This window comes from Rhipicephalus sanguineus, chromosome 5 (genome assembly GCF_013339695.2).
Source record: "Rhipicephalus sanguineus isolate Rsan-2018 chromosome 5, BIME_Rsan_1.4, whole genome shotgun sequence".
Taxonomy (NCBI): domain Eukaryota; kingdom Metazoa; phylum Arthropoda; class Arachnida; order Ixodida; family Ixodidae; genus Rhipicephalus; species Rhipicephalus sanguineus.
The window spans coordinates 71,650,778-71,666,418 of record NC_051180.1 but is presented as its reverse complement, the minus strand read 5'-3'; the positions used below and the strand labels follow the sequence as shown (position 1 = coordinate 71,666,418).

General features: G+C 43.2%; 1 protein-coding gene across 3 annotated transcripts in view; it reads right to left on the bottom strand.

Moving 5' to 3' along the window:
• Positions 1-4,797: 4,797 nt before the first annotated feature.
• Positions 4,798-15,641, bottom strand: part of LOC119393741 (hepatoma-derived growth factor-related protein 2) — a 67,509-nt gene continuing 56,665 nt past the window's right edge. For 2 of the 3 annotated variants that reach the window (XM_037660873.2, XM_037660874.2), the window contains exons 14-19: positions 10,998-11,080; positions 10,856-10,926; positions 9,876-9,977; positions 6,685-6,786; positions 5,980-6,043; positions 4,798-5,136 (exon numbers count right to left, since the gene is read on the bottom strand). In XM_037660873.2, coding sequence (XP_037516801.1) covers positions 5,030-5,136; positions 5,980-6,043; positions 6,685-6,786; positions 9,876-9,977; positions 10,856-10,926; positions 10,998-11,080 — 529 coding nt within the window. In that variant the 3' untranslated portion in view covers positions 4,798-5,029. Of the gene's footprint in view, positions 5,137-5,979; positions 6,044-6,684; positions 6,787-9,875; positions 9,978-10,855; positions 10,927-10,997; positions 12,896-15,641 lie in introns of those variants that run through there. The other variant, XM_037660875.2, reaches the window with a different exon arrangement.

Below are 15,641 nucleotides of genomic sequence, written 5' to 3'. Positions count from 1 at the left end.
GTTTAAGCAAGCACGCTTACAACTACGCCGGCCTGTCGCTGACAAAGTGCAAAGCTTCTACCGTATAGGCGCCTCGCCTGTAGGTGCGGTTATGATTGATTGTCGTTTCCTAATACATGACAGCATTTTATCATATCTGTAATTGTAAATGTTTCTTTAGAGTGACTTGATGATCTGTTATTTGTTGTAAATCCTGCGTAGCTTACTTGCTTTCTCTGTATGCAGCTTTTCTTCACTGCTGTTTGTGCAAGATATTGGGCCTGAGACCACGCCAGCTAATGCGGAAGCCAGTGCAGTTTCTTTGACGAGACTTGGTGTGCATTCATGCAGAATTTTATTTACGTTGCTGCCGTGCCACTCAGCTTCACCTTGTGCGGTCACCTTCCGACGTGTTTTTGTGCCACATTTGGTTGTGCTTTATTCATTAATAAAGCCAATTTGGCAACATCATGGGATAATTTATTGTTGCTGAAAAGCGCGATTATTTATTTGCGCGCCATCCGCTAAACGTCGTTCATGTAATACAGTATACGTGTTGATCCCCTGCGTACGTGTTCAAATTTATTATAAACCGATGTCTTTTATATGAAAATTGGATATGTATGGTGTGCTGAAGTAGCCAATAATTCACGCGGCATATATGAGTGACCGCAACAACTTGATTCGGTCCGCAATAAACGCGAGTAAACTCAGTGTCGAAAATTTATATATGCACCAATGAGGACATGCGTGGGTGAACAGGTATGTACGTATGTTAGTGATCTTGCTTGATTGTTTGGTCACTTGCTCGACGACTGATAGCAAGTGGGAGAAAAACAGGAAAGTGCTCTTGCGGGAGCTCTTTCGGTCCCTTCAATCTCTATCTTCCTATGGTAGCCGTCAGGCTGCCGACCAAACATGCTGCAAAGGCAGTTATATTAGTTTATTTTATGTTTCGAAAGTCCAAAATTTCGAAAACGGCGAAAAAACAAGAACGTCTATAAAACGTCTTATCTTGGTCTTGTCAAAACGTCTTTTAAAGACGTCAACTAGCGGGACATTAGCACAGCTATCAGTCGTCGAAAAGACGTCTACGGCTACGGGAATGTCTTGACCAAGGCGGCTATTAGCACTTTTTGGTAGCCGTTCAAGACGTCTTTTAGACGGCAAATAGCTTCTTTTGTGTTACATGGGGACTCCGATGTGTGGAGAGCGTCGACATTGCATACCAAGGAAACGAAAAATGTCCCTTTTGCGACGTCTCAAAATCGATTCAGTACTCCTTTAAAGGACCTGTCTTAGGTGTTCTAAGGTCATCTTCTAATAGCACGATCGCACGATTCCGAAATTCTTGTCTAGAAGAGGAACGTACAAAATCTTCTGTCCTAAACAATACAAATTTTCAGCACCTTAGGTTTCCGTGGAAAAGCACGTGGTGTAGCACAAGGCAATTGGAAGTAACGTGATGATTAGTGGTACATCTCCCTCCCGACGACTAACATCTCTGCTAAATGATTAAACCCTTGTGGTAGCTGTAGTAGTTAACGGTGAAAGCGTAATCAGAGAACTAGGTGTGATAGCCAGAAGAGCGTCGTATATTGGACGGAGAACTTGGTCGCCATCCCGCGGCATGTTAAAATGTGCTTGAACACCACGGCCGGACCACTGGGCCGGACTAGAGGGAAACGCAAAGCCCGTCGTGCCGCCCCGGTAGCCCTGCCGTGATTTTTCTAGGGGCGAGCGTGTGAGCGGAGAACGCGGTGTTACAGCCAGGTGAGACAGTCGCGCGTCGCAGAGCTATGAGCGAGGCCGACGCTTGGCTAAGGTCGCCACTTCGCGGTGTGTTAAGGCATTGGCAAAATTGAACTTCTATTGAAAACGCGCCGAATGGGAGGCACGTGTAACGCGTTGCAGCTGCTAATCGCGGAGGACAGAGTAATGACGAATTACTTCACTTTACAGCTCCCAGAGGGCAACAGCACCCCGCCGACCGGAATAGTGGTAGATATAAAAAGTCACAGTTTCGCCGCAAGGCCGAAGCAATGAATGCGATAGCAAGAAACTAATCCTTATGAAGTGAGGCTCGCCAATGGATACTCTCAGTTTGAACAGCGCTCCTGTTGCAAAGGCGGCCGAAGCAGCGAAAGAAACTAGCGTGCTTCAAGTGTCGAGCTGTGACACTTGATAGTTCGCGCTCATCTTCTGTTTGTTCGTTTAGCGGCGTCCCTTGAGATGAAGTGACTTTCGTAAGCTCCGTAACATGAGCGCGGACATCACGGTGAAAGCGTGAAACGTCCTGTCGCGCTCCTAACGCCATCTCGCTGGTAATGAAGAAACGCTTATAAGCGCAGCCGTCTCAGAGACCGTCCAGCGGTAAAGGGTGTGTGTATATAACGCTCGCCGTTACCTACGTCGAGGAACTGCGTTTCGTGGCGTAGTGCCTAGCGCCACTCGCTGCGGAGGAAGAGGTCCCTGGTTCGATTCCCCGCTTCGGAAGCATTTTTCTGAATTATTTTTCTTTGGGGCTTATATATATATATATATATATATATATATATATATATATATACATATATACATACTTATACACATACGGTGCATGACGACGGCGACGCCAAAATCCAGCCGAGACTGTCCATATAATTGCTATCGCAATAAAAGGCACGTTTGTAAAAGCTTCTGGAGTCTGTGAGCGTGGCGCAGTGGATAGCGTGCCCGGCATCTGTTGTTGCGGACCGAGCGGTCGTGGATTCGATGCTCGCTGACGGAACTTTTTTTCTTTGCCATCTGATCATGTATATTTTTTCGACGTCATTTTCGTGAAGGAAATACGTCACTGAAGTCTTCGTGGACCCCGGCATAAAAACCTTTCGTGTTAAAAAACAGAAAGAGAGGAAGGAGAAAAATAAAGAGAAACAAACAAGACCGCCCAGCTCCGCTCTTAGTTCCAGCCTTGTGCCGCTACACTCGGCGACAACTTATCCTGGAGTGGCAAGCCTGCTCGAGTGTATTATACCTAGAAAGGCGCCAAAAGCGAAAATTCTAGTTTCATACAACATAATCAGCCACTGTAGCGCTAGAAGGCGGACACACCACACGGATGATACAGGACGGGTGCGTCATGTAGTCTGTTCGTCCGTTAGCGTAGCCAGCATGCCTTATCAACCAACCAGATGAGCATATTCCACCTTCGGCAGCTTCCCGGCTGCCTTCTTACAGCTATTGCGTCCGCAAAATCAATATTTTGCAGGCATACACTATTTCTCGCTGTGTGCACACGCTTGTGTTGCTGGAGACTATCGCAAACCTGTGAGGAAGGCACAGGGACTTTTCGCCGGCAGTCCCCACCAATCGCTGCAGAGGTGCTGCGTGTTCGATTCGAAAATCAAACAGACGTGTGTGAAACAGCAGCACACATGGCCCATTGAGCACGGGAATTACAAGTTGGTCCTAAAGGGAGTCTATACAGTAACCCTAAAGCTGGTGACACAAGGACTGTGCTCATAAAGCTGACGTATGTGGTAATACACACAAAATTTACCGGTGAGGTTAAATGCTTTGGGAGTGTGCTCACAACACTTCGGCTCCAATTGTGCCTCTTCACCCTTATGAAGCCGTCGCGAGAAAGGTGTTTCTGCGGCACTAACGGTTTCGAACAATTAGAGTTACTGCGTAGCTGGCTACCAGCAACTAAAGCTATACCTTCAGTAGCTATAGCCGGATAAAACTTAAGAAGTCCACAGCATTTCCTCCTCAAAGGCGGACGCACGCAGGCCTGTACCAATTGGTGCCTACTCCAGACTGACGTCATGAGCCAGGCGGTCGGGGTGCCTTTGAAGAACGTTGCCGAGAGCATGCGCGGGACTATTTCTTTCGTCACGGAGGCGATCGGCTGCAGCGTTTCGGTCGCCTAAGTGGGGCCTCTTTGGACTTCTTAAGTTGTATCCGACTATAGCGCGGCAGCCAATGCCAATGCTAGCTACTTTGCTAGCATAAACAGTAACCCTACTAATGGTTCGGAGAGATAACCGTTAGCTTGCCTTCACGCTTAGAATTGCATTCTTGAGGGCAATCGTAAGCAATAAACGATTCCAACCCAGGGGAGACACCAGAGGAATGATTGGGGGCAAGGGCGGGGGGTCAAATTTTCCCTGTGTCATCCAGTGTGTCATTGTATACAGCAATCTATTTTTTTTTTCTTCTTTTACCATATTGACCACTACTTCAGGCTCAGATGTACGTGGCGCTAGCATATGACGGCATTCTGTAGTAGAAGCACCGCCTGCACACTACGGCAGATGGTCTGAGAAATCGTCTCCTGATAGCTGTTCATGAAATAAGCCAATACCTGTTGAGCCCGCTTGCTGTGCACATACTTTATGACAACAGTGAGCAAGCGGTTTTTTACTGTTCCGCATGAAATTGCAAATTCCCTGCTGCACGCAATGCAATATTTGGCTCACATGTCAACAGAGGTCTTTACTTGAAATAGGCAAAATTTTCTGATGTTCAGAATGTGTTGCCAGCTTCCTTTAAGTTGACTAAACCTGGGTTTTCAAATCATATCTCACAAATTTAGTGAAAATCTGTTAGTCAGCTGCAATACCTATGTAATTCTTCAAAATAGTTCAATTAAGACGAAAAATTAATGTCTGCCACAGGCAATCTTTTTGATTGTGTTTATACATATACAAGGTTCTAATTAACAACAACCAAATTTCGTTCCATCCAACATAGAACCAATAAGTTCTAGGGCAGTTCAAGCAGCCATATTGCTGAAAAAAATTTTCGACTTGCTGAAGTTTTACGGTATTAAAGGGGAACAGTTTATTGAAAGATGGGCTTTGCAACAACACATTACTATGGTGCTACACCTCACAACGATGCTTCACAAATATGGTTCATCCACTCTCCTCTACTACATAGAGGATTTTCATTCATCCAAACTGTACAATGCGTTCTCATCCAACAAGTCCATTTCACGCAAAACGAAAGCTAAAGCATGGCCAACTTGGAAAGCCACGAAGGCCTATGGTGGTGTTGACACTTCTCAGTGAGAGTCAGCAGCTGGCTTGTCATCACTGGGTTGTGCACTCTCAGTCTTTGCTGTCGTTTCCTGCTTGTCACTATGTTCCTCCTCAGCCACAGGCTTTAAGGCTTGACAATTCAATGAGAGAGAGAGAGAAAAAGGAATTAATACATCATAATGCCACAGCAGGTGTTAGTAGTTACCACAAAGGGCACATTAATAAAGGTCTTAGCACACGTGAGGAATGGATTCAGCAGTTTACCTGTTAAGTCATCTTATCATCGCCCTATTTGGGTATCTTCACTGCAAAATGAAAACCTCTCCCACTGATCTCAAATTACCCCAGTCTTGCACTAGAAGATCCCATCTCATGCCTGGTAAAATGTCCTGCCTATTTATGCCAGGTACACTGATAGCTGCTCACTTAGTGCCGAATTTTTCCTCCACATTTTCTGGGGTTTTATGTGCCAGAACCACAATATATTTATGAGGCATGCCACAGTGGCAACTCTGGTTAATTTTTTAACCACCTAGTACTCTTTAACGTGCATCTAAGAAGCGTCAGCTTCTAAATCCCCCTCGCTCTATAAGTGATTAACTAAAAGGTTAATAGTTTAATTACAGAGCCGCATTCCAACGTAGACCAGGTGAGTCGAGGTCTACAGAGGACCACACAGTCATCCTCACCAGTTACACAAGAGCCAGTGTTTTCCGGAGTAACACAACAGCCAGTACTTTCCGGATTAACCAAGGCAGCATTGCCACTCAGTCTTGATATTCTGGCTTTGCAAGCTTATGCCAATAATGAAACGAAATTGTCTGGGTATTTCAAAGCCAGAGGTGAGTGACTTGATAATAAATGTATTTTATTAATGTAATGCTTCTGTACATTATTCCGACCGATGGTATGGCTTAACCGCAACAAAAAGAGTAAATCTCAAAATGCAGATAATGTATGTACCAATACTTACAGTCCTTAGCTGATTCTGTCTTTTTGTGTTCCTTATGTTCGGAATGCCGTCTTGGCTCTTTCATCTGGAAACAATCAATCAACCAATTTAAAAGTTGAACTGGATAACATTAATGTATATAACTAGATAGCTCACACATGTTACAACTGTACAACTTTAATGCATAGATATATGTTAGCCTTTAAGAATAAAGAGCTACCAAGTACTCTTTAATGCCCCCAAGAGTCTTAAGGATGTGCGAACAAGGCTGTAAAATCCAGCAGTCACGCCTAAGAGGCAAAGCAAGGCCTATAATTTTATTGGCTGTAAAAACCGCGGTAAACAATCGTTTGCTAATTTAACGAGCATGACGAGACGTGCATGCAGGCAAACATAAACACACGTCACACTGCAAACTCTCACTGTCACAACACCGATGAAGAGTGCAAGCAGAGGTCAGAAAACGTGCAGTGTTTTCTCTGGCTTCAACACATCTTTGAAACTTGAGATTGTGTGACCTTGAGAGCACGACGTGTGCACCATGGCAGCAGCCATTTCGGCTCAGCCAGCCTCTGCACCCACAGCAGATTACCCCAAATAATATGTATTGTGATGTGTGCTACCACCCAACCTTCATTATACGATGCACCTCATCACATAACCACCAATATTGGGCATGTGCGGGCATACATGGAATCATGGGTAGAGAACAAAGCAGTGTCTCACCGTCTCAGCCTCGGCTGTTGGCACGATAAGCATGTTCTTGAACTTGTTCAGGAGGTATTCTGCTTTTTTCTTAATTCTCTCATCCCCCGTGAACTTTGTGCACTGGAAGAAAAACACACAGATCATCATCAGCCTGACTGCGCCCATAGAGTTTCCTACAATATTTACTAGAGTGAAATCTGGTGCTGCGATCATTCAGTCACCATGGGAATGATGGGTAGTACATGGATTTGCCTAGTCTTCGTGCTTGCAGCTTTGAACACGCTTGTGGCTTTGTTTGTTGTCAGGTTTTGACGTTTGTTTCGGAAAAAAGAATGGCTCGTTGTGAACTTCGTGAGCTGATTTGAATTGTTCAGCCTAAATGTGTCAAGGTGGTGGAGTTGAACTGCTGAACTTTGCTGAAGTTCGTCTTGCGACAAAGTGGCTTCAGGCGACACAGCCACAGGGAGCCGAAAAAAAGCTTAGGCAAATCCAAGTACTACCCATCATTCCCATGCTGGCTGAAGTGTCATGCATTGCAGCTGCCATAAACACTAGTGCCAAATTTCCCTCTAGCGTAGTAATATTATGAAACTGCTCCCACTGCTCCCACTGTAGGGCAAAAGCCCCTCCCACGTTCTGCCAATCAACCCGGTCCTGTTATACTTGCACACTTCTTAATCTCATCTGCCTACCTAACTTCCTGTCTCCCCCTCGCGCATTTGCCTTCTCTTGGAATCTAGTCAGTTAATCTTAATGACCAGCGGTTATCTTGCCTACGTGCTACATGCCCTGCCCATGTTCATTTCTTCTTGATTTCGACTAAGATGTCCTTAACACCCATTTGTTCTCTGACCCACTCCGCTCTCTTCTAGTCCCTTAAGGTGACACCTATCATTTTCCTTTCCATTGCTCACTGCATCATCCTCAGTTTGAGCCCTCTTTGTAAGCCTCCAGGTTTCTGCTCTGTAGGTCAGTGCCGGTAAGATGCAGCTCTTATATATCTTCCTCTTGAAGAATAGTGCTAAACTATCATTCATGATTTGAGAATGCCTGCCGAATGTGCTTCACCCCATTCTTATTCTTCTGGTTACTTTAGTCTCATGGTTCGGCATTGCGGTCACTACCTGTCCTAAGAAGACGTATTCCTTTACCACTTCCAATACCTCGCTACCTATCACTAATCACTGTTCCTCTTCCGACACTCTTGCATATTCTGAAACACACACAAGCGCAGGTCAATTTATCAATTTTCTGAAAGCCCTGAACTGACATGTCATAACTGCTAGGTAGGGCAACAATGGAGCTAGAGGGTGATAGCTGAGGGTGCTGTGACAGTCATATTTGCGCTGCTGATTATGATGATGAATGTGACTACAGCATTAGTATTAAGTAATAATGCAGACAGTATGATGTGCAAGTTTATTAGGCCACCCAAATACTCTGGGCATGATAGAAATTAGGGCAACACGGTCATTTACCAGCAAGGGAGAAAAACACTTTATTAAAATAAAGAGGAACTACACGGTCTTTTAATGGAAGTAAGTCGAGAAAGGAAAAACTGACTAAAAGCAAAAAGCAGTAACCGGAGTGTAAATTCATGCAGCTATATTTGTGGACTCATTGCAGGGGACAAAAGAATTAACACAACGTAGATGTATAAACTGAAGACAAAAGCATTTCCCTACTATGAGATGCACTTGCCCTTGGCAGTTTAAAAAACAAAATTAAATTGTGGCATTTTAGGTGCCAGAACCACGGCACAATTTTGAGGCATGCCATACTCTGGGTCAATTTTGACTGCCGGGTGCTCTTTAATGTGCACCTAAATTTAAGCATAAAGAAGTTCTTGCATCTACTGAAATGCAGCCATGACGGCTGGGAATCGAACCCACATGGCTGTGCTTTTAGCAACGCAACGCCGTAGCCACTAAGCCACCACAGCAAGCTACCCTTGGCAAATTAAATTTGTATGCTGCTAACCAAGAGTGAATCCACTACCCACGTCTCTAACAAACACACAGTGGCACAAGGTATCATTCAATTTGTGTTGTAATTTCCACAAGTATTTCAGCTTGCAAAAGCACTATAGTAAAACCTGCTTGAAGTAAAATAATTTCTCAAATCTCATTACACAAAATATATTGGCATTTAGACATCAATAAGGAAAATAGATTGTTCTGTGGGGAAAGGCAAAAAAAAAAAAAAGGCGCTGAGGGGACATCTGACAACCTTACAAGAATATCTTCACAGCGCACAAACACACTAAGATTAACAAAAAACAGGCTATTGACCCAAACCACATTAAGGTGCATATAGAGTTTGGTTTCAACTTAGCGGTAAATGCGAGAAAAATGCTTTATCAATGTTGGGGACAGGGCATCGGCAGGGTCAGTCTTGCACCTAGGTGTTGTGGTGCACGAGGTGTGACTGCAAAACCATCAGCATGGTTAAACCATACCAAGTGTTCTCTCAAAGCGCTGGCTTGCCCAACTGAGAATCTGACCCCCGTATTCACAAACGCTCCTCGACTCGAATTTCGTCCTTCACTTGAACAAGTCGAGCACAGCGCCGCTGTTCGACCGAAAATGACGCCGCGCTTCTCAAGAATCGCTGCAGATAATCGCTGATATGCAGTGATTTGCTCCGCCTAGAAACGGCGCTCTCATCGACTTTCTCAAGTCAAGGTGGAGCGTTGAGTGAAGGGACGTTCTAGAATACGAGGGTAAAAGTGTTCCATTTCACTTGATGAAGCATGCACCAGTGGTGTAGAGGTTCGAGAACTAGGCTTCGGTACCAGAGGCACAGAGTTCAAATTCTGCTGCTGGTACATCTTTACTTATTGATTCAATCATTTAGTATTTATTTACGAACTGCACTTGACCTCTGCCACTCTTTTCATACAGTCCCCATTCACAGCTGCGCACATGCTGCAGGCTTCGTAACAACCTAACAGACAATTTTTTCAAGCTGATAATCTTATCGCTAACGCAATGGAAGCCCCTCTATGTACGTCCATATGCTTGGCAGTCCATGAAGCGTAAGGGTGATAATTCATCAGACTAGTAGAAATAAATACTCATACTCAAGAAGGACTAAGCTGCTTCACTAACAAGCCTAATACTGTTGTACCTGTACTGAATTCAACGCGTTTGGTGCACAAGATTGAAAATAACTATTGCTCCTCTCAGTAATGGCATGAATGCACTCACCTTTTTCACAGTGTGAATGATGTCTTGCTCCTTCAAAAGTAGTGAATGTGTCAGAGGCAGCTTGTCAAGTTCAGAGAAGGCCTGAAGGGCAGCTTCCACATTCTGTAGAAAAGGAGTTATTTAAAGCGTTAACTACTTCTGAACCAAAACTTTCAGGCAATTTGGAGGGGCTTGCACGATACACATGATGCCATAGTCGAATGAACAGCACGTTTCCTATCAAGAATGCTGTCACGTTAATAGGACATATGCCATTTGTGACTTCGAGGTACTGTGCATGTAGCAATTACACAAGGAAAGAGATGCAAGATAGGTGACGATCATAATTACGAGACAAAAAGACAGGCCAAAGTATCAGGTGGCGGTAACAAAGCAATAAAAAGCATGCAGGACAGATGGCTATTGTTGTATATCAGAATGGCTCCCCAAAGACGTCCTTTCTTTTTAGAGTGTACAGTGAAAGCTAGCTACACCCCAAAGGGCGTGACATTTCCATGGTGATGTATTCTGCACATTTTCTCCAGAACACTCCAAGTTCAGTGTTTACAAAGGCTCCTTTCCTTACGCGCAAAGGCAGCCTTTCAAAAGGAGAACTCAAGTTAAAGTGTGAGAAAAGGTCAAGGGACTATTCAAGAATCCACCTTGGGACATTTTGAGGGCACGTTACGAAAGGCACCGTTACCTGAACAAGCGTGTGACATGGGAGCACTTTGCACATTTTGATGCTTGAATCTTCTGTACTTGTGCGTATAATTTATTACAACAACAAAAGATTAACGAAACTGTGCATTGGCACTCGTACAAGCAAGCACAACCAACTTTAGACAGTCTGCCCGTTGTTGACCCAACTTTTCGGCTGGCCACCATGTAGTGCGAGAGAATGGGAAACTAAGGTTGAAGCTGATTTATGAATACAGCAGTATGCAGGGAACTAGAATGTTCTGGGATACACTTACAGCAATAAAGGGGGTAATAAATACCTTGCCACTGATGCCCAGGCTGTTCTTGATATCTCTATCCAGCTCGCAAATCCGTTTCTCCACTTGCGTTTCTGTGTGACAAAGTAAATTATTATTAAGACAAAGGCTTTCAGACAATGATAAAACAGATTTTTTTCCTCACGTTTCATTTTTTCAATTTTCTCTTTGCGCTTCTTCTCCAGCTTCTCTTTCTTCATTCTTTCCTTCTCTTCTTCCTTTTCAGCTCTGGAGTGGAAGAAAGTACTCGTAATGTAACCAGTCATACACAGTAAAACTTTAACTGTTTAACAGGCTGCTGTACTGCTCAGTGCTTCAATCATGTGACAGTGTGCCGAAAACTATAAATCCAGTAAAATAGAAACTAACTGCTTTACTATATTAGCGAACTTATGGTTCCTCCATTAAGACAAGAAAGCCGGGAACGTTTATAGTACCTTCACTGGTGGAAACTGCAAAAGCAGCAATTCCTTAAATTGTGCGTTATTAGCCATCTCTTCTCCATCCAGATTCTTGGCAGACTTTTCAGATGTCAAGCACAGGTGGTAAGCGTAAAAAATTTAGCAAGTGAGGTGTAAATGCCATGTCCCATTTACCTCCTCACAATAAAGCAGAAACATACGCATGTCAAAGGGGTCTCTTTTGCATGAACCGTTTTATTTCAAAGAACGTACAATGTTGATTAAAAAAAAACAGAAAATGCTGACAACAGTATCGTTGAAATTGTGAAAATTACGCAGGGCAATACAACTACAAGAGGACTACTTTGCCACTTTCCTCAATGGCATGCTTGCTCTGTGAGGAGGGAAGACTTATTTGTACCTCAAACACAAATCTTCCTTTCCATAATTAGGTAACTTTAACAGAATTTGTGAAATGCAAGATCCATAAAAGTGCAATAATTAACGATCCTCACACAATTCCAAACACAATATCTCGTGCAAGCGCTATGTTTCAGTTTGAGTTCTCCCGACATATTAAGAAAAGTAACAATAAATAAAGCTAAAAGAGTGGATATCAATGGCTGCAACCACAACAGACCCACGTAGGTGATAAAGATTTGATGTGATTGGTGCTTTCTCTCTGCAGCAAGACTGATCAGTTTACTAACAAAACAAACGATTGAAAAACAGAGCAGTGATGACAGTAATGCCTCGATGGAACTATACTAAAATGCTAAAAAGACAAGTGTTCACAATTGAGAGTCTTCGATTTTGTGTAAATGAACTCGAGAATGTTATGGCACCAAGTATTTTTGGTTCATCGACTAAAATGAAAAGAAATGAATTGAGTGGACACAAACCACACTTGATATGGTGATAAAAGTGAGGGCGCAAGAAAGTAAATGCCAGGCTAATATTGCGCACTGTTAACAAAAAATGAAATGAGTATGGGCAATGATGTGATGCGTATATGAAAGCCACAAGTGCTTCTTTCTTCTGTTGCAAACACAAAAAATGTAAAAAGTGACAATACTGAACACAAAGACCAGCTGGTCGCAGAACAGACAAGAGACCAAAAAATAAATGTGCACTTGCAGCTCGAGAGCAGAGACTAAAAAGACATCACAAAATATTTCATGAAGAACATGAAGGATGAATGAAAACATGTCAAGGTAGTCCTGCAGCTATAGATCGAGCATGAGAATACAGTAAACACTGAAAATGTTGGGATTGGGTATGGAAGCAGTTGTCTACGGGATGCCTTAGTAATGGGCACATTGAAAGCTGAATACACTATTTCCATGGTCGACCAAATTGCAAGCTGCTAAATTCCACGAGATATGCAATGCCCAAGAGGGCAATAGAACAGTGCTCTGTCTGGTGAAGTAGAGAAAAAAAATAGCATATGGTGAAACAGGGTGAGGAGGAGATGACGAGAAGATGACGAATGGAAGTGCAGGTGTTCAGATGTCGAACAGGTTGCAGACGCGCGTGATGATTGCCGTGAGTTGCTGATCCCGTCTCTGGTGCTCTTGGATATACTCGTTCAGCACCTTAAGGAACCTGCTGAACTCCTCGCTGTTGTTTGCAGCCCGAATCCCTGAAATCAAAATCTCTGCTAAGCATGGCATGCATCTGGACAGTTAATGTTTGTTTGACAGCCTATTTTAAGCCGAAAGTTACAAATGTTCTCTCAAGGGTTACTTCATTATATGTAATGTTACACTCTATAAATATATGAGAAAAACTCACATTTTTTAGGTCCCTGCAATAGTAGTGTAACCAAAATGCCAGCAAAAATTACCTGTCAGCAATGCAGCACTGAACGAAAATGTGCACCTATGCTAATACTTGCAGTTCTGATTACCTTCAGACTGTTGAAACGTGAGGCAGCAGAAGCTCCCTAGCGCACCTCCAAAACAATGAATTGTACATAAATACTTTGAACAAATTGATCTGTGCTCTAAATGTCGTGAAAATTCACAAATTGTATTCCACACTGCCTCATGACAAAGAAGTTCATTTGTCTATAATGATGTCAGCTTCAGCAGTGAATGCAAACAGAAACCTTGCACTGATGTATACATGGCAGCAAAAAACTTTCACAAACTACACATTCACTCAGCCATGGCAAAGATCCTACAAACACTCAAAGCATTCCCGATATATCCTCAGCAATGAGCAACTCATGCTATAAAGATAACCTACGCAAAGAGTGCTTACAACAAATGCATGAAACAGACCATACAGACTTCTGAAAATGCTCAAGTGAGGAATGTTGAAACAATAGGTTCAGAGTGCATTTAGGCTGTGTGTACCATTAACTTATCACACATCCTCCTAAGGCTCCGAAAGAGAAGCTGAAGGTGCATAAGAAAGCAGACAAGCCCAAGCCTGACATGCACTTCGTATGCAACGAGTGATCTGGCAAGAACAGCAGTAGAATGAGGCAGCAGACTGACCAGAAGTCCTAGTAGCCACAAGACATCATTTTTGGACACTATCTAAGTGTTGAAGAAGCATGCCTCTACTCAAGCAACAAGGATCACAGCAGTTGATAATAGCGTCATTCCATAGGTTGGCAACCATACATGACATGTGCTAATACATTAAATTCAGCATGGATGAAAGATGGGCCAAAAAGGGAGATATATGCAAGACTAGATTTTCTTTCTCCCTGTTCTTTTCTTTTCCATCAACTATCCACAATCCACTGTACTCCACGCATAAAGTAGCAGCTTGTCCCAATCTCGCCAAAGTCTCCATCTTGCTTTTGTTCACCCTCATTAATTTGGACTAGCAGTGATGAAACCATCGAAATGCATTTGTCTTTCTAAGTGATGACACGCAACAGTACAGCAATTCATTTTGTGCGGCCACATGCTCAACCTTCCGATAACACTGCATGATCTCTTGTATCCCAAGCACGTGTGCAAACAAAGAAGAAAAGCTACAACTGAAGTTCCTGGTCGTAGTGAAAGCCATAACACGGACTGCAACAAAGGCAACACTATTCAATGCCCCTGGACACACCAGCCGAGAAACGTGCATAGGACGAACATGCCACAGATGTGCAAGAAAGCATGTTCCCAGGAATACAAGCACAGAGAAGCACATCTGCTATGCATGGCAACTGCCATAACATGACACGGCCTCATTCACGTAGACACAACAGCAACAAGAAAGCCGGCATCATTTTCGCGCAAGCAAAGCCAGTCAATTCAGAAGCAATGCTGCAACTATTAAAAAGAAAAAGAAACAGTGGCTTGATCCTGAGGTTCTCCTGAGAAATGCAGCCACATTTTCACGTGGCCACAAACAAAAGTAAAGCACAGAAAAGGTTTGGTAGTTTTAATGGCACCTGCTGCGTATCAAAGCTTCTGTTGATGCAGTAGCACATCTTGCCAGACATATATGTCTTCAGTCCTAACGAAAATTAGTGTCTAGGTTATTTTACTTGTCAGTTCGACAGGGAAAAACAAGGGCCCATACAGTGGCTTAAAAGCTACTCCTGTCACCCCACAGTACTGTCGAAGAATCTGCTAAGTACAGCATAAGCCCATGTGCAATTTCCCCAATGGAATTCACCATGGCACAATGTCTAGTAAGACAATCTTGTTCTCTATTAAGACCAGATAGACAATGTTCTCATTTGCAGCAAGTGATTTTACAATCTTTGAAAACAATCTGAACTGAATCGAAACTAGCTCATCTGCTTTAGTTTTCCTAGCGGCCAACAACAGCTGTAAAATGTCAAAAAAAAATAATGCTACACATTTCCTCCATTTGAAAAACTTGCACAAGAATAGCAGACAAGGAAAAGCGCTGTCCATAACTACATCAATTAGACTCATGACCCAAGTTTAAAATTTTGCTCTGGACTGTCTCAGACTAAACTTCCGAGATAAGTTACAATATGAACAATCAACGAATATTCAGAATGTGTACCATTTCCATAATTTGCCAGTGCCCATGACATTGTCATGATCATCACAATCGTGGTCACTTTCCCCTACTCAAGGTGTCATAAATGCTTTGCTTGCCTCAAGGCATTGTCATGATGATCGTGATCACGACATTGTCATGAGGCAAGCAAGGCATCTAACACGCCTTGAGTGTGCACATGGAGGGAGCACACATTTATTTTTCTATTTACACCGACAACACTTAAAATACTTAAATACAGCACAGAGCAGTCATAATAATAATCGCATGCACAAACAAGTGCTCGTGCAGAGTGATTAGACAAGCGTGCAAGCTGCTAATGGTTAGGCGTGCAGATAAAATAAAACCTTAACATTGACATGCAACTACAACAGGCGTGCACGAAAGACAGGCACACACAC